At 37.6% G+C, this 25,662-nt stretch overlaps 1 protein-coding gene across 1 annotated transcript in view; it reads left to right on the forward strand.

The window, feature by feature from the left end:
- Positions 1–25,662, forward strand: part of LOC126194798 (peroxisomal acyl-coenzyme A oxidase 3) — a 204,785-nt gene that overhangs the window by 157,712 nt on the left and 21,411 nt on the right. The window contains exons 4-9 of the mRNA XM_049933112.1: positions 84–239; positions 8,891–9,038; positions 13,083–13,257; positions 13,435–13,550; positions 18,901–19,064; positions 20,428–20,550. Coding sequence (XP_049789069.1) covers positions 84–239; positions 8,891–9,038; positions 13,083–13,257; positions 13,435–13,550; positions 18,901–19,064; positions 20,428–20,550 — 882 coding nt within the window. The remainder of the gene's footprint in view (positions 1–83; positions 240–8,890; positions 9,039–13,082; positions 13,258–13,434; positions 13,551–18,900; positions 19,065–20,427; positions 20,551–25,662) is intronic.

Genomic DNA, 25,662 nt, shown 5'->3' on the forward strand with positions numbered 1-25,662 from the left:
TACAAAGTGCAAATTATGAAAGCTAGCTTCTCACAGTTTGTTTTGTGTTGTATTTATAATTGGATGATTTTTTTATTTTTCAGACTCGGTCTATCATGACAATCAATGAAGCAACAGCAGCTTTAAGTACTGATTTATCTGTGAAATTTGCCGCAGGAGTTGCACTCTGCTCAAACACCATATTAACACTGGGGACCGAAAGACACCTTCATTTCTTCAAAGCAGTTTGGAATGGTGAGGTATGATTCATTTTATATGCTAATTATCTATCATATAGAAAATATTATGTGTGGGGTAATTAAAGTCAAGGTTTACTTTCAGCTGATGGATGAAATGTGGAGACATTTGTCAGTATTCATAAAGAAGTACCTATTCAGATGTAAATGCTCACAGGCCACATAGGGAGAGTCACATTGTGTATTGTGGTTTGTAATGTTTCTCGTATGGCGTTGATGAGGCTATGGAACCTGTAGCATTATATCTATTCGCAAGAAAAATAATTTTTGAGAGCTATCTGAGAATATTGTTGTCACTAAGTGCAGAAATTTACAGCTACAAAATTGTGCAGTGCAAATGCACAAAATTTGGCAGTAATATGCACATGTTCGCAAATCAAAATGTGTTGTATCACAGAGGTCTTTTAATGTTCTGAATTCCAGGTGACAAATTAAATAAACTATCTCAGTATTACCAAAAATGAATCCTCTTAAATTACATTGATTTGGATTTTGATCCAAAGAGTTAGAAAGATTGAGGCTACTGGAACTGTGCACAATTTTTTGCGTTAATTGCAGTTTCATTGCTTAGTTTTTCCATATTCAAACTAGAAAGTATTGTGCTTGGTTTCTTTACTTGAGACAAAGACCTTCATTACACATTTGTGTCCTGCACAAATGAGTAACAATTATTTTCTTTGTTGTAATACCTTTTGAAATTCAAATCCTGAAACAATATGAAAGACAAACATTCATTTTAGGACCAAAATATTGGAAAAGTTCATTTAGTAGGCACAATTTTAAATGAGAGCAAAGAATTTTGTACATTGTTAAAGATTTGGGTTATCAGAGAGGAACAGGGTGCTAAGAAAACTGTGTGATGTTACCACGTCTGTAAATAAATTGAGTGATAAAGAGATATAGGGAGATGTAGAGATCGAACTGCACAACCCTTTAGATACCACCAACTCATAGGAGGTATACTGTACGAAGAGCCTCTAAAAGCTCTGCAATATGTAGGTGAAAAGCAATGTCAATGTAGCTCAAGCTCGTAATACTATAGTAAGCTATACTGACAAGACCTTGCCCACACTCAACTACATAATCTGTATGACTTGAAATAATCACCTTATGAACACAACAATGTCACATAAGATTTGATGTTCAGCTTCTCTTGCTATAAATCCCACTACAGCTCGCTATGACATCACTATGTACAAAAGGATCGACACACTAACACTTTTTGTGGTATGATAGGTTCAGTGGCAGCTACCTGGATATTAATTATGACAACACATTTGGCTACTAGGATTCACTAAGTTCGAAAGATAAACTGCCACCAATGCTAGTATAAGTCAGCAGAAAAATATTAAATGCAAGAGTTTACAGGTAGTAGGAATGATGTATTTACCTTACCAAAAACAGCAACCTATAGTGAAGCTTACTCTGTGTACTCTGACAACACAACTTGACAGCGTAGGTACCAGAAATGACAGCTTTCGTTTACAACTGATGAATGCTTCTTATAGATCCATTGCCTCTTGTAGTTGCTCCTCTTTTAAAGCTTCAATGAATAATCGTATATACAAGTATACAAGCAACCATTGTGAACGTTGTAAATTTTTATGTAAATTGGAGAATACATTCAAAAGGCAAAGATATAATTTAATATTGTTTATCTTTGTTTTGTCAATCAACGATAACCTCTATAAATAGCACCTTGCCACACCAATATCCTTATCTCTATTGAAATTTTATCATATTAAACCATGTCATCAATCTCAGCCTTTCAGATTTAATTGTAATAACTTTTCATTTATAATTAACCAGTTTTCAATAAAATGTAAACTTGCTGCTCCTGTCTAAATAAAGATTAATTACCTTTCTTTTCATTGCAAGCTATTAACCGAACAATACTATTCCTTCTCTTTAATTTCTTTGAATGTTGCTTTTACCAATATTCCAGTCTGTTACTTTATTGGCCTTTAGATTTACTTTGTTATGATAAGATATATTCAAGATAAGAGTTTGGTTGTTTACAGGTACAAGTAAGTATTTTATTTTACGAATGCGGGTGCTCTATTCCAAACCCCAAAAAGCGGAAATTCGATAAAAAGAAGTGAAACAAAAAACCTAAATATCACTGCCACTTTTCAACTATATGAACTTAAAATAATCAAACAAAACTCAACACTTTAGGCGTTGACTTCTGCAACATACTAATTTTTAAAACTCAAAACCCAGCCCTCAATGATGTCTTTTAGAGAAAATTTGAGTGTTCTCTAATAAATGGTTCTTGATTTGTCATTTAGGGGCTATCAAATTCTCAGTAAAATTCCAAGTGTTTCTCAATAAATAACTGTTACATAGGACAACCATTTTTCTTAATGTAGACTACCCATTCAGTGCATACAACAAGATTTCTGGAATTTACTATGTTACGATGCTCACGCTGAAGTCATACAATAAATCCTGACCAAATATTGCTAAGCCACTATTCCTCAGTGCTTGTGTACACTTGCACAACCACAATAATGCAATACAGTGCTACTATCCCTTAGCGTGTGCTTTAATCCTCAACCACAAAATAACCAAACGACTATATGTGAACACATCTCTTTACGTACACCATCCAACGGAAAATCTCCCAAAAATAATGAAATACGGTTCGCCTACAAATGCGTGGCTATTAGGCAGCACAATGCACCATTAATAGTACATAAGAGAAACTAATCTCGCACTTCAATAAATTAGAGCTTTTCCTATACCTGGCGAGTCTATACTCTGCCAAAATTGCTGAAATAATCATTTTCTTCCCAAACTGATAATCTTCTCAAAATACCTTTCTAAATGGTTTAGAACTGCTTTGAAAACACTTGAGTTCTATCCCCAATGCAGACTAATTCATGTATCATATGTGTGAGCCAATCTCATCATACTCGTGAGATGATCTCTCTCGGGGCTCAGTACTCGAACAATACTCGGATACTACTATTGACATTTTAAAAGGACAAACCAAGAACCATTCTCTGTGAACAAACATATCATGATAATTCTCTCTTTAACAATAAATGTTTTTTCTCAGCAGTCGCCGGCAAATGTTCATTGCGGCCAGTTGCATCGTGGTTGTTATCTTTGTCGCATGCTGCGATTCAGTAATCAGCTGGACCTAGCAGACTCGCTGACTTGACACGGCACAGCTTTTCTTGATGATCAGGTGTCACTTATTTATAACATTTTAACACAAAAATATAAGAAAACTGTATAATCAACTTAACAAACTCTTCATTCTCGTAGCACATAAAAATCAAAAGTAGTTGAGGCGATACAGACAAGTGATGCACTTTTTGCAGACTGAAGATGGTTTGACACATTACAAGATGTAGCAGGGAATGGTATGAGGATTAGGCAGGGTATAGAGATAGATAGAGGGTAAGAAATAAGGGTTAAGTAACAAGGTAACTGGTTTGTGGCTATCTGAGTAGGAGGGGACCAAGTAAAACGGTTTGTAGGTGTTGGGGCTGCAGATCAATGGGGACAAGTATTCTTGTCACTGATTCCAGTTGCAGAAATGCCATCAATGAATCTTGGCTATATGATATGATTTTTTATGTTTGTTGCCAAGCAAACAGTCCTGTAAGTTTCAGTGAACAGATTCATACAGACATATGAGGAGGCCATGCAAATGTCCATGGATTTATCTTAGATTTGTTTGTAGATCTGCCATTTGCAGAAGAAGTTACCAGTATTTGTGTTGGTATTAACAAGCTTCACTGTCATCGTCTCATGCAGGAGAAGAAAGTTTATCAGTTAGTTAGATGCTTAACTTCTTGCTCTCTTTCTTTTATTTTAGATTTCTTGGTTAAGAGTGTTCTGCCCCATCCAGCCACTGAAGCTCTAACCATTCCACTGCTATGTGCTGGGCATACCACAGTGCTGTAGAAGCACAGTGCATGTGTGCATTTTAGTCCTGAATGATTTTATTTGCCATGAATTGTCAGCACCGATTGTAGAGCAAAACACCAGTTGAATTAATTGTTGTTTTCTAATTATTTATAAGTCTTCATGCTTATTTATGAAGTTATCTTGGTGGAGCACACTCTTTCAGAATATTTGACACAAAGGTCAACCCCAGAGTCGGTGCACATGTATCTTTAAACATAACCTGTCTTATTTAACCCACTCATTTCCTCGTGGCTACTTCTCTTTGCTGTTGTTAATGGAATGATACCTGTTCGCTCTTCGTATTTCAGGCTGTCAAGAAGATTTTAAATACTATTACATATCTTTTACATACCGTCACTCATGCAATTATTACAATATTGTGATTGATATTTTATTTTGACTGCTGAAGCCATAGCTGCAGTTGAGCAGTCATCAATTGGTGGCAGGAGAAGTGAAATGCTTGTTACACCTGCAGCTGCATTTAATACTGGGGACATTCCAATGCATAGGCAGGTTATCTCACTGGTAGCAGCCATGAAACAATTTCCTTGAAATTAATTACTTTGCTCACAATAATGAGGGGGGCTAAAGAAGTATTTGAGTATGGTAACAATTAAACACAGAATCTCTGCATAAATACAATTTCCCACATGTGATAGTTTGAAAAAAATATGAAGTGGAATGATCAAATAGGCTCAGTCATAGTAGAGAAGGTAGCAGGCTTCGCTTCATTGGGAGGATACTGTGAAAATGCAGTCACAAAATACTTGTACAATCCACCCCAGATTATTGCATAGCTGTGTGGTATCCAACCAAGTAAGACTAGCAGAGGATGTTGAAGCCAGCACAAATGGTCACTGGTTTGATTGAGCATCATGGGGATGCTGAAAAACCTGAATCAACAGGCTCTTGAAGATAGATAGTAACCATTCCACAGAAGCCTACATACAAAGTTAAGATAGCTACTTTTTAAGTGAGAAGGGTTGCCATAGGTTCTGAAAATCAGGGAGATCAGGAAATTTCAAACCTGTCTGGGAAATATCAGGGAAATTTGAAAAAAAAAAAAAAAAAACACTGGAAATATCTCATTTTTGTCTCAGTAAATGAAACGGTTTATTTACTGAGACGTTTTGCATCGTCACTGAGCTGAGCACATGCGCTGCCTCCCTACTTGCTCATTACTACTGCATCTCCCCTTCCTACCACTCCCTTCAGCTTCCAGTCAGTGCTGCCACCACTTGTCACTGCTAGCTTAATAGCTGCGGATGAGAGGCAGGGAGGTGTGAAGAGTGGTTTGTTTGGATCTGATTCTCATACAATGTTTGCAGTGGCTGGAGACAGCAGTTGCGGGTGCATGATTCGTGTCTGAGTGATTGTGTGAATGTGTACGTGCTCTTGTTTTCTGACAAAGGCTATGGTGAAAAATTTAGTTGTAGGAGTGTGATTATCTTATCTATGTGCCTGTCTGTGGCTCAGCAATCGTCTTTACAGTGAGTTGCTACTTATCCTCATTATTCTTGATTCTCAATATTAGCACAAGTTATCTGTAGCATGGATTGATCACCGCAGTTCCATTTCAACAACATGTTGTCTGTGACTTCTGTATAGCTAACAACACTAGTGGATTTCCGTGACAGGCTAAAATCACAGGCTATTTCTGTGGGTATTATTAATAGGTTGGGCCTTCGAATCTGAAGCCCTTCGTTTCCCACTAATGTGTAGGTCCTGCCCATCAGATCTAGTTTCACCGACCTGCCCACAGGCTGGATCTGTTTGTGTGTGGTGTAATGCAGTCGATTTTTATGGTTTGTCCATGGACCCAATAGAGACATTTTACTTATTCTAGTACATTTTGGCACTATGAAAGTAGTTTATATATTAGAAATGACACATTGTAAAGACTGTTGATATTTGAGCCTGGACATTCCATTGTTTAAATACAGAAGGACGCCTTTTGTTTATCAAGGTTTCGTCGCTCATATACGCTACAGTTTACTCCCAGTTTCATTAAGCAATCAAATGTAAATCTCATTATCGTTTCAAATTATTTAAAAGTAAAGGAGACAACTCACCAAGGGCAGAAGTGCTGCACCATTGATAGGCACACAAACAAACAAATGTTAACATATCTTAAAACTGAAAATATGTGGCTATATATCTGTAATTGTGTAGGTAATTCAGTATAAATGCTTGTAATTATGTATATAATTAAGTATAAATATCTGTGACTGATCATGTAATAAAGTATGCCAAACATATGTTAAAACTTATATGTTTAACGTCTTTAAATGTATAAGCCATAAAGCCTATTCCGTTATGTTAATGGTCAATAACAAATAAAGATGAACATAAGTTATGGAGCTTGGCTAGCTTGTGGAAGGCATTTCCTTTTTCTAGCTGTAGGAAGAATACGCACACACACACACACACACACACACACACACACACACACACACACACACACACTTTCTATGGCTAGACAAAGGAAGTGTATTCCAAAAGCTGATGAAGCTCCGTACCTTTTGTTTGAGTTCCTATCAACAATGCAGTGCTTTTGCCTTTCAGTGAGGTGTCTTTCTTACTCATAAATAATTCATAATTTTAAACTAGACCTTTCCGTACATCATTAACATTTCAGTTATCGACAGTGGCAGTATGTGATGTGCTGTGAATATGCCATTTCCTCACGGTAAGAAATTTAGCCACATTTGAATGACAATTCCATGAAACTTGTATTAAAATGGTAGTTTCTGTGGGGCCCTGCCTACTCATCTCTTATAGAATGCCTAAAGGATGCTGCTTACTCGGATAGCTATACAATAATTCGAGCAAATCACATTAATGGTTTTTATTACACTAAAGTAGATTGACAACACTTAACTTTCGTTTACAATGTTGGCGACATGCAAATAATCAATGTTTTTTGCTATATAGAATGTCCATAAAAGTAATGGATATGGATCACAAGTAACAGCTCTTCTAGTGCTCTCTTCTAGACAGGTCTTGCACTATCCAGCCAAGACTGGCAGGAGCGACACTTTTATTCTCTTCGGCTAGAGGCTGGAGGCCGCTCCTGTTGTGGTGCGCTCCTAGTCAGCGAACTATTGGCTGACATCGTCTCACAGCCTTCTCTGCTCTTACGCTCTTCATCTTCGTGCTGTCACTTGTGGTTGCGCCGGAACACACAATCCTACAAAATTGAAATGTACAATGTGGAAAAAATGGAGGCATTTGAAATATTTGCTGCAGAATGATTTTTTATTGCAGACACCAAAGCATTGTGCAACTTGGCATTTTTCACTTTTAAAAATCATTGCCATAGATAAAAGTAACAGTAACTGAGGGAAAACTTTCTAGTACATACATTACTTTTAATTTTGGATGTTATTCACTGGTACATTTCTAAATGACCAGAATAATGTATAATTACATATAAATATATTCCATTGATGTGAATTACTAATTTTAGCATACAGGGAAAATTGTTCAGATTGAAAGAACATACAGAAAATTTATGATAGTAAGAACTTAATCTATCACAACATATAAAATTATATAATTGGAGTACTGCAGTAAATAAAAGTTAACTTGCCTAAAAATGTGTGTGTTATGGAGGGTAACATCAGTTTCAAAGAGATAGCAGGTGAATGGTGAATTCTAAATTCCATATAGCATGAATACTTTTTAATCAGAATGGCAGCAGCAAGAATTTTTGTTCATTCTTGGAGGCGGACTTCAGTGTATTGTCAACCAATGAAGACTTTTAAGTTAACTAACACAGAGATGAAACTGATGCTAATAGTGCGTTCCCAAGATGAAAGATGATATTCATGAAATTGTTAAATGGCTGATTAAAGCAAGTGTACGTATCTGCTCCCAGACCGTAAAACATTTCTGCTAGTGAAAGTAGTTCTGGTACATTAATATGTTCTGATTCTACGTCATCCTCCCTACAGCATTACCATGGCCATCCAAACTCCTTTTTCTCTTTCCTACTATGTTCCAACTTGACATAGCATAACTTCAGTACTGCTACAAAAATATTGCACTGTTAATGTGTGTACTCTTGACAGAGCCCACAGTTAATAGCCACTACAGGAGTTGTGATACATAGCAGAACTGGTTCTAGCAGATGACAAATACTTCATATTGTTCTTTTGAAAATCACTGAATTTGTGTAAACATACTGCTAATTAAACAAATTTTCTAGTGTTATTGTTGTTTTCCAAATGTACCTTCTGATTTCTGTAGCGAGGCAAGGAAAACGGAAGCTTGTGGACGAGCACTCGGTGATGGCTTGAATCACAGAGCCATCTGTAGCACAAAGCTAGTGAATGCATACAAAATCTAAAGAAATTTTTAAATTTTATTTCTATGTTTACATTGCAGTTGTTTGCATAATACTCATTCTCTCTGTCTTTGCCATGGTTTTCCATTTTGTTTTGTCATTTCTAATGAATATTGCTTCCGTAATATGGAGATTTGTGTGTGTGTGTGTGTGTGTGTGTGTGTGTGTGTGTGTGTGGGTGTGTGTGTACTTGCCAAACATTATTCTAGTTACAGCCGTTTACTTATTTTCTGACCTTTCTGTTTGTAAAGAGTGTTTCTGCAATGTAACTTCTGTTAACTGTTGTTGTCATCTTATCAGTAACACTGTACTGTAATATTAATGTTAAATAAGTAAAAAAATTGTTACGCTTCGTTTCTATGCTTCATTGTCTGTCCAACAGATTTTGAGCTGCCTTGCATTGACAGAGGTTGAACATGGAAGCAATACAAAGAAAATGAGGACAACTGCAACATATGATCCTTCCACTCAAGAATTTATAATTCATACCCCTGATTTTCGTGCAGCAAAGTGCTGGGCTGGAAATTTAGGTAAGAAAGAATTGCCTGATTTCTGTCTACACATTCTTCATTACTTAAGAATTCAGAATTCAATGCATCACATGAGCTAACTGGAAAGTAAACTGTTTAGGGTAAAATAAAATAGTGCAATTGTTAAGGAAAATTGTTTACTAACTGAACTACTTTGTATTATATTTCTGCATAATCGCTATTCAGATTTAAGCATTTATCATAGGTCTCAGTTAATTGACAATTTCCATTTGTGTTAAAGTCTGCTATTGGAGACACCAGCCAGACTCTTATACTGCCATAAACTTCTTTGTCACAATCAAGGCCACTTTTCCATGTCCATAAAGTACAGTGGAAGTTACAGGGCTTCAAGTTTAGTTGGATATTCCAAAACATCTTTCTTCACCTGACAATAGTTTGCCAGGCTGAGATTATTGTCCGTGAATGTAGTAAAAATAGTTCATAAATCGTACCAGTTACTTCGGCTGGCTTGTCTCGGTTTATTAAAAGCAGGTTGATTCTAGTTTATTGATGAGATTTTATGACCTCAATCACAGACTATTGTTTGGTCTCCGCCTTAGCACACAATTGTATTCAGAAATCCTGTTTCTCCTGTACGGTAATGGAAAAGAGATTATAGAGAACCAGTAATCTGTTGAGTTTTATGGTTCTTGAACAGTTTTGGATTCCAACTAGCACAGAACTTGGGGCACTGTAGACTTATGCTAAATACTGAAGGAATTTGTCTGTTTTCATTAATTTTCTCAACCTAATTGTTGTTAATTACAGAGGGTCAGCTATGGCATTTTGGTTTCTACACATGTTTTATGACAGATAATTGTCAATAACATAGAAGTGTTTTGCTACTAAATTTCCTATCTCACATTTGACAGAATTGTCAGCAGTGCTCATTTTGAAGAGAGGCTGTAGGCAAACGAAAAGCAGTGTGACCTTTCTACTGCTGTAGCTCCAAGTCACTAATCTTCTGCATGAGTCTTTATTGTAACTGTTCCATTTCCTTCACTACTTCCTATATACCTGAAAATGATTACTCTCTGGGTAGTCCTCGTATGAGAAAATTAAAGTTTTGAAACTTTATGTTGTAAGTAATAGGGGAACAAACCTAGGTTTCAACTCTTTGTGCAGGTTGAAATGCTGCACAGTTTACATTTTTAATGTTAAATACAATGTTAATTAATCACAGAGATCGAAGTATGACACTGTTAAACCCCTCTATAAGAAGAGTGATGGGAGATTCATCAATAACTGCTGACCTGTTTCTCTACTGACACCATTTTCCAAAATTTTTGAGAAGGTCATGTGTCCCACATGAGCAACAGTAAGATCACCAGTAAAGTACAGTTTGGATCTCAGAAGAGTTGCTCAACTGAGAATGCCATTTTCACATTTAGTCACCAGATTTTACAACAAAATGGCACTGTCTGTCTAACATACAACAAGCAGAATTTGTTGTGTTTGCAGATAACACTAGTTTTGTAATCAATCAAAACATACATATAGCAACTGAAGAAATGGTAAATAAAGTTCATAAAGGTATTATTGAGTGGTTTTCTGTGAATGGCCTAATATCAGTTTCAAAAATACACAACATATTCTGCTCTGCACATTTAGAGATGCTACACCAATGATGTGTGTAACACAGGATGAAGAAATCAGTGGAAACATTAAAAATTTTTGGTGTCCACATTAACGAGAATTTAAATGGGAGAAAACACTTTTTGGAACTCCTAAAACAACTTTGTTCAGCCACATTTGCACTTCAAATCATTGGAAATTTGGGGAGAGACAAATCTGTAAGCTGACATGCTCTGCATATTTTCATTCCATAATGTCATGTGAAACAATGTTTTAGGATAATTCAGCTTTAAGAAAGAAAGTGTTCATTTCTCAGAAACATTGCCATAAGAATAATATTTAGTGCTCACATGTGGTCATCTTGCAGACACCTGTTTAAGGAGTTAAGCATTTTGACTACTGCTTCATGGTAAATTGTTCCTTTTGAACTGCAGCAGTGGATTACTTACAACAAACTTTTTGCTGTCCACAACATCCTAATCCATCGCTATGCAACTCCTAATCCCAACCCCACTGCCTTGCCTCGGGGATCATATTTCTGTGGAAGACGCATATGCAAGACCTGCCCAGCTCACCCACCCAGCACTTTATATGAAAGCAGCCGTGTCACATAAAAGCCTTGCTGCAGTCATTGTTCAGCTTTTTATATTGGTATGACTACCTGCCAGCTGTCCACCAGGATGAATGACCACTGCCAAACTATGACCAAGAGCAGAGTGGACCACCCTGTGGTACAACATGCAGGTGCACACAACATGCTTGATTGAAATGGCTGCTTTACCCTGACCATTGGGATCCTCTCCTCCAGCACCAGCTTTTCTGAACTGTGCAGGTGGTAATCGTTATCCTTACAATACGTCCTCCACTCCTGAAATCATACTATCCTCAACCTATGGTAACATACTGTCTTCACACTATCTACCCAACTGTTTTGGCCTATCATCTTCCACAATTCATGTCCCTTCACCCTCATTGTGCACTGCTCTCTGCCAGTGCACCCACCATTGGCCTCTTGTCCTTCCCTGCTACTCTACTATCAGCCCCCCTCCCCACCACCACCACCACCACCACCACCACCACCACCACCACCACTACCCCAGGCTCCCAACTCTGCACTTGGCAGCCTTGTCCTGCCATTTCTAGTCCTTGCGTGCTCCGCCCGGCAGAGCTGATTCCTCTTCCCCCACCTGCATCCTGCTAGCTGTTCCCTTCCACACCCCACTCCGAATTGTTGCTCCCATTTGATGCATTTCAGTTGCATTCTGGTTGGATCAGCAGCTGGAGATAGTGCTCGTGTGTGTGAGGTGTGCTTGCATGAGTGAGTGAATACGTGTGTGTTTTCCTTTTCTGAAGAAGACTTTGGCCTACGCTCATATGTAGCAGTATTTTTGTTGTGCCTGTGTAGAGCTCAACACGTCATCTCCATGGGGAGTAGCACTTTACACTTTTAATTAATATTGTTGATATTACAATGCAGACTTTCCATTGTTTGAGACTGTGCTGTGAAAATCTGGAAGGAATGAATGAAAGCCTGAGCTACTTTGTATAACTAATTATCCAAGCATGAGAAACAGTAATAATATGATGGAACATAATATATCTAAAAACAAAGATGATGTGACTTACCGAACGAAAGCGCTGGCAGGTCGATAGACACACAAACACACACACAAAATTCAAGCTTTCGCAACAAACTGTTGCCTCATCAGGAAAGAGGGGAAGGAGAGGGAACGACGAAAGGATGTGGGTTTTAAGGGAGAGGATAAGGAGTCATTCCAATCCCGGGAGCGGAAAGACTTACCTTAGGGGGAAAAAAGGACAGGTATACACTCGCGCACACACACACATATCCATCCACACATATACATGTATATGTGTGGATGGATATGTGTGTGTGTGCGAGTATATGTGTGGATGGATATGTGTGTGTGTGCGAGTGTATACCTGTCCTTTTTTCCCCCTAAGGTAAGTCTTTCCGCTCCCGGGATTGGAATGACTCCTTATCCTCTCCCTTAAAACCCACATTCTTTCGTCTTTCCCTCTCCTTCCCCTCTTTCCTGATGAGGCAACAGTTTGTTGCGAAAGCTTGAATTTTGTATGTGTGTTTGTGTTTGTTTGTGTGTCTATCGACCTGCCAGCGCTTTCGTTCGGTAAGTCACATCATCTTTGTTTTTAGATATATTTTTCCCACGTGGAATGTTTCCCTCTATTATATTGATGGAACATAATAGTTACACAGGCTAATACACAAGTAATTTTTGATAGTTGTTTACTTTAGGCTGATCTTCCTTTGATTATTGAAGCTCTCATGTTTATATGGCACAATATTATCAGAGCTGTATTAAAATGTATGAAGTCTCTTGTATAAATTTCCTTTCACTATTTTGGATTCATTTCTGAAATTGTTAAACTGTGATGTTTTAAACTCATGCGTGTTCTGATTATGACCTTTTTATATTGTGAACACAGGAAAGACATGCACACATGCAGTCCTATTTGCACAACTTGTCACTGCTGATGGTGTCTGCCATGGTCTTCATGCTTTCATGGTGCCCATCCGGAATCCCAAGACACTGATGCCATACACAGGCATCATAGTTGGTGACATGGGAGAGAAGATTGGTCTCAATGGAATTGATAATGGGTAGGTTGCCAGAAGCCCTCCAGACCACACTCATATTAAGGGGCTCTGTAATATGACTCTTGTTAAACTATAGATCTGAAGCTTCTATACCTGCCCAGATCAGATTTTTGTTGATGCATTGTATTTTGATTCATTTAAATAATATTTTCCCTAATCTGTCAATCATACCCTTTCTAGGTTCATCATTTTCCAGAATTACAGAATTCCAAGAGAAAATCTACTAAACAGAGTTAGTGATGTAACACCAGAAGGAGAGTATGAAACGTTTTTCACAAACCCACAGCAACTATTAGGTGAGGTTCAACTGTTTTCATCTTCAAGTGCTCTCCTGCAAACTACAGAGGGATGTAATGACTTTATTCAATAATTGTGCAAGCAGGTAACTGGCTAATCTGATAATGTTAAATTTCACAAAAAAAGTAATTACCTATTTGCTAAGTAGTCAGTTTGATTTCCACTGCAGCCTAATGAAGTCAAGTGAGGAAATTTGCTTAAAATTAAATAAATTGTTCACAAATTATCATAACAGGTTATGTTCTACAAAAAATATTGTAGTTTCATATTTAGCTGCAGTGGTCTCTATATTACTTGGTCTTTTATTCTTACATAATTGAATTCATGTTAGTTTTTCACTGTGTCAGTTTGTTCCACCATTTTGCTTTAGTTTATAAAACTTTGTAATTCTATAAAACCTGAATTATGTTAGGCTAGTAACTTTTAACAGAATTACATTACATTTATGTGTAAATCACAGATGTTTTCTTTTTCATTGAGACTAAAGGAGCAAATGGAGCAAGATCAGGACTGCTTTCTTTACTGAAATTTCCTTTCTGGGTTTAAAACTGTGATATCCTTGTGGCAGTTTAGTAATCATATTCGTCAGTTTTTTGTTTCCCATGGTCCAAATTTCTTGTTTGCTTAAACTGAAATATTAGCTAAAAACAAAATTTTGAGATATGTTCTAATCTGCATAAAAATAAACATTTTCAGTCTTAATGACTTTGAAACATATTGCTTCCTGACATTTCTTATATGACAGTGGTGGGTGTCTTCAGTGGCTGTCAGATGGCCTGACTGATATCCATTGCTATTGAGGATGAAAGATAGGGAAGTGGTGTGTTCCATAGGTTGTAGCTGTTAAGCTAATTACTTGCTGTGCAAGCTTACATTAACTATATATGTTTCACAAAGTATGACATGTTTTGAAATTATTTCCATCTTCAGAAATCCAACTGCAAAGGTGGCACAAGGACAAGCATTACTAGATGTGTGCATAACAAGAGAGACTGTGATAATGTGTTGCTTTTGGTAGCTTGGTAGTCATATTCATCAGTTTTAATTTTTTTCCTGTGGTTCACTTTTTTTTTAACTTGTGTTCCATCTGTGATGTCCTCCTCACCAATGGTACATTAAAGCTTAAGAGATGGTCTTCAATTTTTTGGAAATGTTTACTATGAAATGCATAGTTGATGATTTAAAATTAAAGAATGGTGATTACTGCTAGGTAGCCTGTCATCTCATGTTACACACACAACTGGTAACACACCTTTCCTTCTGTCATCTTTGCAATTGTATTTCTGAAGATGGAAATAATTCTAAAACACGTCACACATACATTGTGATCAATAAAGTTCATTCTTTGCCTGCTGCATGACTTTTATACAAGCTAGCCAGCTTAACTACAGATCTAGGCATATTTGCGAGAAAGGTCACCATCCTCCCACATAACTTTGTCACAATTTTATTATGTACTTTTCTGTCAGCACTAGTTTAGCAGAGGTGGTTTTTCTTTTATGAATTGTAATATCTGCCCTCTCTGAACTGTGTATGAGGTGCCCCTGTCAGCAGTGGTTGTTACAGTGTCAGTTTACTGGACAGAGCAAAGTGTTTGGTTGATGATTTATAATTAAAGAATGGGGGTTACTGTATAAGGAACTCTTAGGAAGCAATGAGGTTTCTGTGTTATTTTTCCAACATTTTTTATTTTTTTATTTTATTTTATTTTTTTTTTTTTTTTTTTTGATTTAAGACCCAGATGGCTCATTGGTAAAAGGACAGACTAAGTGATTATATGATCTCTGGGTTTGCATGCAGCTACTATAGCCAAATGCTGACAGTCATATCCCCATAACTGACCACAGATGCTCAAGAGTTGCTGTGGAAATCAACACTCTTATTATAAACAATGTAATAATACACTCCTCAAAAGAATAAGGGGAACATGAATTTGAGCATCTGCACAGGTGCTGAAAACAAAGTTCAGACCATCATTCATCATACTGTCCTGGGTGCTTTCCGTTGGACCGGGAGAGCTTCAGTTACATACATGTTCTCCATGAGCCTTTATCACTGCCTTACCCATATGTGGTATGCTCCATATAAATCTGTGGAGGTCACTGTGTGGTATCCATTCACATTATTCAGTGAGAGTTCTTGGAAAGTCTTCAATGAACAGTAAGACCACAAACAAGTCTGTAAACCATCTCCCATCATGGTTTAGATCAGGAGTTTCCACTGACTTGTCCATTGCTTCAATATCCTGGCTTTGCAGGACAACCCTGGTGATGCCCGCCTCATGGGCCCTGGCATTATCACACATAAGAAGGAACTCGGGGCCACCAACGCATGCAGCAGCCACCATGCATTTCAACAGGATCTGTTTAATGTAATGCTAGACAGTAAGAGAGACTACAGAACATGAAGACCGCTCAGTCATCAGAGACACACTCAGAACCCCAGATTCATTACTATCATAAATTTTAAATGCAACTGGTGCTTCAGTGACCACAAGGACAATTAACAGAAAGTTCACAGAAAGGGGGCTGAGCCCACAGTGTCCCTTGCTGTGACTATTGTTGATCTCTATACACCAACAAGCGTGTTTGCACTGTTGTCAGGAATTCAGCCCCGGCCAGCAAAAATGTGTCTGGAGACACCCTGGGCAGGGGTGGTATACCAGCCTGACTATTGCCCCACATATGACCTGAAAACCAGCATTCAATCTTTCTGTAATAGTAATCATTTGTTAGTCTGAACATCTACCAATTTCTGTCCAATTTGAATAATTCCTCCATGGTGTCTTTTTTTGGAGTGTACATATTGGCATATTTTTCCTTGATTACAAACACATTTTTATTTTTTCATGTTTGCTCCATTATTTTTCCCCCCCTGAAATGTCATGCTTGGTCCTGCAGGTATTGTTTCTTTTCAAATGTAGATTGTTTTGGGAAGTGTTACATCTAAGGCCTACTATGTTTGTCTTAGTTGTCATGGTGCTAGTAAATGAACCAATCCTTTCAGTATCGAAAACACAATTGGGTGTGAAAGCTTACTCTTCAGTTCTTATTGAACTAGTGTCCTGCATATTCTTCTCCCCCCCCCACACACACACACACATATATACTAGGAATCAAATCAGCTATTTCTGAGAGGGGCACCACTGAACAAGCATGCATTAGTGACTTCATCTGGAGAGCGACATGTTGTCTCTGACTTAGTCACAGGCGAGTTTGGCCATATTCATATTAAACTAATGTGTACTGCACATCCCTGGTTAAAATGTATCCTAATCAGCACATGGTGGAGATGCACTTGATGTATGGACTAGCAAATTGCAAAGCGTTGAAGCCAGGCATTTGTACATTAAAGTAAGACCATTCGAAGAATACATGAATGGCTTGTGGAAAGAGGTTCTTTTGAGAAAAGGTTATTTCATTGTGGAAGACAAAATAATGTTAGAACACATGATTTAGATGATCGAGTACTTCATCATATTGAAGACAATAATGGCAGCTGTACTAGAGAAATAGCAGAAACTGAGGCTGTGAATCATGGGATAGTGTGAGACGTGTTACAAGAGCGACTGATTTATCCACACTAACTTCAAAGAGAGTAAAGTCATATTGAAACAGATTTGCCATCAAGAAAAACTTTTTATACTCAGTTACTGGGGATGTGCTCTCAGAACTAACCCTTCTGTCTGCCATACTATCCACTGATGAAGCAACTTTCATAAGTATTGGAATGCATACCAACAACAGTTTACCATTAATGTATGGGTTGGCATAAATAGAGAGAGATTAATTGGATCTTTGATTTTCTGTGAAAAACTGACTGGAGCATCATACACTGAATTTTTAATGGTACAATTAAATGTTTTGCTGGAAGATGTTCCACTACACATGTGGTTCATATGTGATTCGGCGTCATCTCATTTTGTTCTGCAAGAAAGAACAATTGTAAATCAGCATTTCCCAATTAAATGGATAGATCACAGGGCAGCAATATTTTTGCCTGTTCAATCTCCTGATCTTGAGGGGCATTTAAAGAACATTGTGTACTAAAGATTATTGCGAATGTTGACATTGTTCGCATATATGTTCAGGAAGGATTTCAGCAGACACAGCTGAGCAAGTAAGACAGGCCATGATGCAGCATTTAGAAACATTAGATATCCCCTCTGCCTAATTGCTGCTATTGTTCACCAGAGTGCAAAGCTTTTTTCTGAAGATTTGACAGGAGTAAGATTACAATAAACTTTATAGTTTACTTATCTTTTCTTGTAGTTGTTCATGTCTAGGGGTCAGATTCTTGAAGCTGAAATTCTCACATCTTATGTTCTCATGGTTCAATTGATCTCAATAATTTTGAAGACTGTCGTTGCAGATTTTTTGTTTTTACATTAATTTATTTTGGCACATTTTAGTATATCACACAGTCTTATGAATGTTCCCATTAACAAAGCCTGAATTACATTGTTCACCAAAATTACAAAAATACGTCCGATCACATCAGAGGCATGTTTACTACTCCCTCACTCTGCGGAAATAACAATATTCCATAGGGTTTATAATTTTTCTTGGCAAATGAATTTCTATTAAGTTTGATTATTATTTCATAAATGAATCCAGAAGTAAACATAGTAAACAGTACTAGATTGCATAATTAATAATTGAAATTTTAAGTGTGCCAAATATTTCATAATTTCAAATGTTTCTAAAAAAAAAGCAATTTTAACTGTACATTCAGAGCTAATACCATATCGCTTGTAACAACAAAATTAAAGTAATTCCTTTACATAAATTTTAGCTTGTACTATAACATATTGTGTATAAAATAACATAAAATTTTTCAGAAAAACAGCTGAGATAATATTGACTTGTTCAAAATTTGAAAAATATTACTGATATCGACTACTACTGTTGAGGAAAAGTAATGCTAGAGGAGGATGTCCCTTTACAAGAGCTGATGGTAGACATCTTGAGCATTTGATTTAGCCATCAGAAGACAACATTTTGAAAGAAAATACCTATAGACTCAAGCTGAAAATCTGAAAACAAGAAGACGTAAATATGCAACAATAAAAAAAAGTGTCTGTAATTAATAAAGTGTGCACGCACGCGCATACACACACACACACACACACACACACTCACACACACACACACACACACACACTTTTTTGCTTCATTTTTAAGTTCTCAGTCCCCAAGATTAGCCACATATTAGTTATCATATAACAATGAAACTGATGGTGATAACTAATTTTCTGAATTATATGTTTCTAATGTTCACCACAGTAAGCTTCATTGTTTGGTGAAGCACTATCATTCAATGGAAGTTCATAGTTTTGTAATATTGCAGGTGCATCTTTAGAAAACCTGTCTGCAGGACGAGTTGGTATAATGCAAGAAAGTGCAAATACACTGTGTCACTCTGTCTGTATTGCTGTAAGATACTCGGCAATAAGAAAGCAGTTTGGCCCTGATGAAAATGAGGAACTTCCTATCCTGGAGTACCAGTTGCAGGTTTGTTCGATTCACTGCCAAATTACCTTACTCTGTAGAAAATTTGTACATTTATGTGTGGAGGTGGACAGTGAGACACAAGAAGTCGAGACAGTTGTATAATAATAAAAATGTATATGTTTCTTGCTTAGGTAAAGCTTGTCAATTTTTTCAAGGTAATCTCCAGTAGAATTACAAAGGTAAGCCATGTATGCAGAAAGAAGTTGTATGCATGAAAAGTGCTTGACATCATATTTCAGAATGACATGAATTCTAAATTTTGCAAAGTAACTGAATGTTGGCACTTGCTGACATATCCCTATAGTCACTCCACTGTTCCAGAATTTATCATTAATTGTACACACAGTACATATGTGTGTGTGTGTGTGTGTGTGTGTGTGTGTGTGTGTGTGTGTGTGTGTGTGTGTGGGCGCGTGCGCGCACTTGTGTGTGCGTGCGTGGGTGCGTTCGGGGAAAGGGAGGTGTGTGTGGGGGGGAGGGGGGGAGGAGGAATCTGTGGGTGTCATATAGCTTAAAAATGGATTTGTATGAAATCTAGCAGTGTTTTCAATCTTTGTTATGTCCCTTTCAATTCCCTAAACAAACACAGCTTCTTGGAGCTTATCCAGTCGCCATCTTCACCACATCCGACTCAGGAAGTTTCGAAACCTCCAGCCTATCCGCCAAATGAAAATAACATTCTGACATGTAGTAGGTGTGGATAAAAGTGACTTAAAGTTATCACTTCTAGTCTGTTTTAAAAAGTGGAAAATATTTTCAGCCCCGTGCATCCACAGAAAAACACAATGCTTTGAGTTTTTATATATAATACCTAAAAGTAAAGTTTTGAAAGGGAAGGGAAGGGGAGGGAGGGTGGAGGCAGGAAACTAGTATGATAGTGACTTAAGGTTATGAAAGTGCTGATGCATGCAGTTTTCTTTTTCAGCAGTGGGCATTTGGATGCATGTTCAACTTACGATCAAAGGAACATTTTTGGTACTTAGTTTCTGAGAGATTATTGTTGCCGGCCGAAGTGGCCGTGCGGTTAAAGGCGCTGCAGTCTGGAACCGCAAGACCGCTACGGTCGCAGGTTCGAATCCTGCCTCGGGCATGGATGTTTGTGATGTCCTTAGGTTAGTTAGGTTTAACTAGTTCTAAGTTCTAGGGGACTAATGACCTCAGCAGTTGAGTCCCATAGTGCTCAGAGCCATTTGAACCATTTTTCAGATTATTGTTTGCTGAGTGGTGTACATTGATTTGGTTGTGTGTTATTATTCAATTGCAAACACTAATTAAGACTTGAGATTATTAGTGTGTTTATAATAATTGAAAATACTTTATATAAAAAGCTCACTAACTATTTACAGACTCTGTTCTTTTTCAGCAATGGCGTTTGTTGCCATATGTGTCGGCTGCCTGCGCCCTGAAAGTATTTGTTTCATCTTTCACTGATCAGTATTTGGACTGTGTTGAAGAAAGTAACTCAGGAGGAAAACTTAGGAGACTTGTAAGTAACGCATACTCTAGGAAATTATAATTATGTAATTTAATGTTGCAGGAAGAGACTTCCAGAAGTGTGGAAAGATATTAAAGGATAACAAGGAAAACTGTAACTGTGAGAGAAGGAGATACCAGCCAATTCTCATGAGATACAGAATGGCATATATTGTTGGAAAGTGCTGAAATGTAGGGTCTCAGACTATTAAGATTATGTCAACAGAATGTTATTAGATAGATAAAAAAAACTACTTGCCAAGTGGCAGCAGGAGAACAACCACACACAAAAATGTTTAACTTATTCAAGCTTCCAGAGCCATTGGCTCCTTCTTCTTGCAGAAGAGTTGAAGGGGAAGGAAGAGGAGTGAAGGAAAAGGACTGAACCCCTTTTCCTAACCCCCCTCCCCCTGCCCTTTTCCTTCACCTCTCTTCCTCCCCCTTCAAAAACCGTCAAAAAATGATTATTTTTATTGTTAGATTATGTTAACAGATTGATGAGGTCATTTCCAGAGTGGACGCCAAAAGGGGGAAGACTAGCTTCTGATAATTCATAATAGATTTTTCTCAAAAATCACAGTAGGACTCATACTGTACATAATTTGAGTTCCATGTTACAGAAATTAAACATTCTGTTCAGTTCTCACTGATGATGATGATGATGATGATCCTGTTACTTTAAAAGATCTTGAAAACAAAGAATTGTGAAGTGTTTTCCTGCGTAAAGTGCTCCAGTATTTCCTGGGTTTCCCTGGCATGGCTGTGTTTATATAATCACTGAGAATGTATTGCAAACATAATTAATTTACAGATAGGTTGTAAGGGAGGCTGACTTATGCTGTTGTTAGCTTATACAGTTTTAGGCTTTATAACCTCCAAATTCTGTGCAGAATGCCCCTTATAACTATTTGGATAATAGATTTGAAAATATGTGGTGGCTGTTTACATTGCATTTTTGAATGGTTAATCGACTGAAAATTAAGCCTGAGTGAGGTTAACTAAACTAAATGAGTCAGGTTTTCTGTTCACTATCATTATCCTGTGAGTTCTTCTCAACAAGCTTTAGAAATTTAATCAGAGTGAGTGATGACATCAAATATATCATAAACAGCCATTTTAACATTGCTTGCCTACAGCAAGGCTTTTGATATGGTTGTTTTCAGTATGTAACTTATTAAAATAAAATAGCTGAATTTTTCAAACAGTGCAATACTGTGATTCAACAGCATCTCGGAAACAAATGTTGACAAGTCATCTGTGGGTCAGAGAAATCGTTATGGAAAAGTTTACTCAGGAGTCCTCCAGGGTTCTGTCCTTAGGCCATTGCTTTTCTCATTGTATATAAATGATATTTAATTTGTGCTTCACCCTTGTAATTACCACTTTTACACTGATGATAGCCAGTTGTACAAAAGTGCCACCCCTAAGAATGTAGCTGCTGCTATGTCAGGTATGAATGACGATCTTTGTTCAGTGTCAACGGGCACAACTCCTGGGTCTTAAAGTAAGATGTTACAGGTCACCCTCATATCTCACTTAAAATTAATCAGTGGACCTTTGTGAAACAATCCATCCAACACTTCTCTGTGGTATCCAATTACTGTTTCAAAAAAAACGGTAAAAGACATAATCTTGGATGAGCATCTGAGTTGGGAGGAATAAACTATTGCAGCTTGCAGGAAAAATCTCTCTTCTGCCTACATGCAACCCAAAAATTTAGAAAAATATTTTCACCTCAAACTAAACAAAAATCAGCACAATCTTTAGGCTTCTCTAAGCTTTACTACTGTGATGTAGTTCAACACAGAATAAAGAGTGAACGCTTGCATAAGATGTGTGTGCAACATTTGGTTGCTTGTTCATATCAGTTCTTTGTACAGTCAGTTAGGATGGATGCAACCGGATGGGCAATGTGATCTTCACACTGTTTACCTCATAGGTTTCTTAGTCACTAGTGTCATCAGTACTTCTCACATATCAAGAATCTATGGGTGCAACCACATGATGCCTTTTTTCTGTTCAACTTTGCACATGCTCTGACGTTTCCTACAGTGCAACTATGCCTGTGCAATTTATTCAAATGGAGAAAGCACACTGAAATTTATAGATGATTGCACAACATACTGAATGGCCTTTCTAAAGATCATTTAAATAAAAATTTGAAATTTGATGCCCAGAGCATCAAGTATAATCTCTGATCATATCATTGTGAAAAATAAGATAAATCAAAAGAGGAGCAGCAGCCTACAAACTTAGAGGAGGAAGGAGATTAGTGTTTAACGTCCCGTCGACGATGAGGTCATTAGAGATGGAGCATAAGCTCAGGAAGGATGGAGAAGAAAATTGGCTGTACCCTTTCAAAGGTACCATCCCTGCATTTGCCTTAAGTGAATGTAGAGAAATTACAGAAAACCTAAATCTGGATGGCCAGACATGGGATTGAACCTTCATATTCCCGAATGCGAGTCCAGTGTGCTAATCACTGTGCTACCTCACTTTGTTATGAACTTTTGAAAAGTGCATACAAAAACTATACAAATATTGATGTTATGGTAACTTAATAGCACAACAATTTAGGAGCCTAGTATCTGAGGAAGAGAAAAGATGGAGTAGGTGGAGCCCCTTAACAAATTACTGGAAATTGAAATGAAAGGATACTGGTGATGCAAAAAATAAAATAAAATAAAATATGGAAGTTGTGTAAAGACCTTACAAAGTAAAATACAAATGATGTACCTGTCGCAGAACATTTGAAACCTCCCTTAAGTATTTCTCAGTTTCAGGAATAATCACACTGAAATGCTTTGCTTTAAGAAGCTTGCCACCTAACAAAATTTTATTGCCAGTCTTATCACTGCAGATTACCAAGCATAAAATCTTCAATCTCATTGTACCCTCCTCGTGAAATCTGCAAACAGTCACCTGTCATCACAATAAATGCAACACAACTTTCAAGTGAAGAAATGGGTGCGTAGCAGACAGCTAAAACAGTAAGACAGTATGTGGACATGAGAACATACATTTGTGCATATGTTCTTTCTGCTAATTTTTGAACATGTGCTTTTGTTCCTGTGTGTCAGCGATGTCACAATTCACCACCAGGTCACTCCCGTCAGCTCCATAATTCTTCAATGGTCCGTTGTCGATCTTCATTGATGATTGCATGAATGTTTTCAACATTTTTATGTGTTCAGGCCATAGAAGGGCGACCAGAACAAGGTTTGTTGTCAGCTGATATTTTGCCATTTTTGAAATGGGAAAACCACTCAAACACTAGAGTTTTCCGCATAGCATTGTCCGTATACTCAGCTTACCGGTTCTCGAATGTTCAATCTTTGCACTCCTAGCAGCAAAATGTGGTACTACAAAAGCTCGGCCCACCAAAAAATTAGTTTGGTTTCTTTTGGGTACCCCCTTGCATATCATTATTTCACGTGCCACACAAATTGTAAAGTTAACTCGCTGAGGAAGTCCGGTTAGATGTAAAAGAGCATCTGAAGGCCCTAATCTTGCCAGGTGAAAGAAATGCATAAATAAATATGAAATGTGATGTGCAAGAATTGATATCGCATAGTTCTGGTGGCTTATTTTCAAACTAAAATAACAATAGTGTTACCTCAAGATGTTCCAAATGTAGAGGGAACACGTCTAACTGAAGAATTTCTCAATGCATGGAAGGTGATGTGTCAGTTTGTTATCTGTTCTTCATGAAAGATGCACATGCTCAGCATGCATGTACTGGATGGCAGCAGCATGCAAATTCATATTCAATTGCAACATCAGTGACCAACTATGGCAGCTAGTATGAATAGTGCAGCACGGCACAAATAAGTAGCATTTCTTGTGCACAAAGCATCAGCCAACAATAAAATTGCTTAATATGAGAGCATACAAGGTGTGACAATAAAGTAATGAGACTGATTTTCTTTGCAAGATGTGGCAACCCTGTAGGCTTGCGTAGACACAATATCTTTGACCTTGGTCTATAAGCTGCTTCTAGTCCAAGTGGCACATCGCTGCAACTGCTCAGTTGTGAGTTGTGCTGTAATAAGTTAGCATGTGTTTGTGTCTCTCGTCACGGAAATGGAACCGCATAATATTGCTCAACAGTATGCCATTTCTTTTTGTGTTAAATTGGGCGAAAATGCGACGACAACTTACGGTACGCTTCAGCAGGCTTTTGGAGAGGAGGTTATGTCAAGAGCTCAAGTTTTTCGTTGGCATAAAATGTTTAGTGAAGGCAGAACGAATGTTGAAGATGAAGACCGCAGTGGACGACCATCAACCTCACAGACGGATGTCAACTTGGCCAGGGTGCATGTACTCGTACGATCTGATCAAAGATTATCCATGAAAATGATTGCAGAAGAACTGAATATCAATCAAGAAACGGTTCATCTAATAATAACTGAAGATCTTGGTATGAGAAAGATTTGTGCAAAAATGGTCCCCAAAAATCTCACACCACAACATTGAGAAACACGGAAAAATGTGGCAGCTGATCTGTTAGAGCAAACGGAAATCAATCCAGAATTGTTGAGCCGTGTTATCACTGGTGATGAAAGTTGGTTTTTTCAGTATGATCCGGAGACAAAACGCCAAAGTTCACAATGATGCTCAAAGGGATCATCCAGGCCACAAAAAGCTCACATGTCAAAGTCAAAAGTGAAATGCATGCTTGATTCCAAGGGAATTGTTCATAAAGAGTGGGTGCCTCCCGGACAAACATTTAACTAATATTACTCCAAAGAAATTTTAGAAAGATTTCGTAAAAGAGTTCTTTGTGTCCGTGCCAACATTGCTGATAATTGGATTTGGCTTCATGATAATGCGCCATCCCATACTGCTCTGTCAGTACAGCAATTTTTAACCTCAAAACAAATTTCAGTACTACCACAGCCACCTTATTCATCAGATATCGCTCTGTACGACTTTTTTCTATTTCCAAGAGTCGAAACGGAAGTCAAGGGACACCATTTTCAAACAACACAAGACGCCCAAAAAGCTGTGACAAGGGTCTTGGAGGATATTACAGAAGATGAGTTCCAGAAATGATACCATCAATGGCAGAAGTGCTGGAAAAAGTGTGTGCAATCGGAAGGGAACTACTTTGAAGGAGACAACA

The sequence above is a fragment of the Schistocerca nitens genome, chromosome 1 (genome assembly GCF_023898315.1).
Source record: "Schistocerca nitens isolate TAMUIC-IGC-003100 chromosome 1, iqSchNite1.1, whole genome shotgun sequence".
Lineage (NCBI taxonomy): Eukaryota > Metazoa > Arthropoda > Insecta > Orthoptera > Acrididae > Schistocerca > Schistocerca nitens.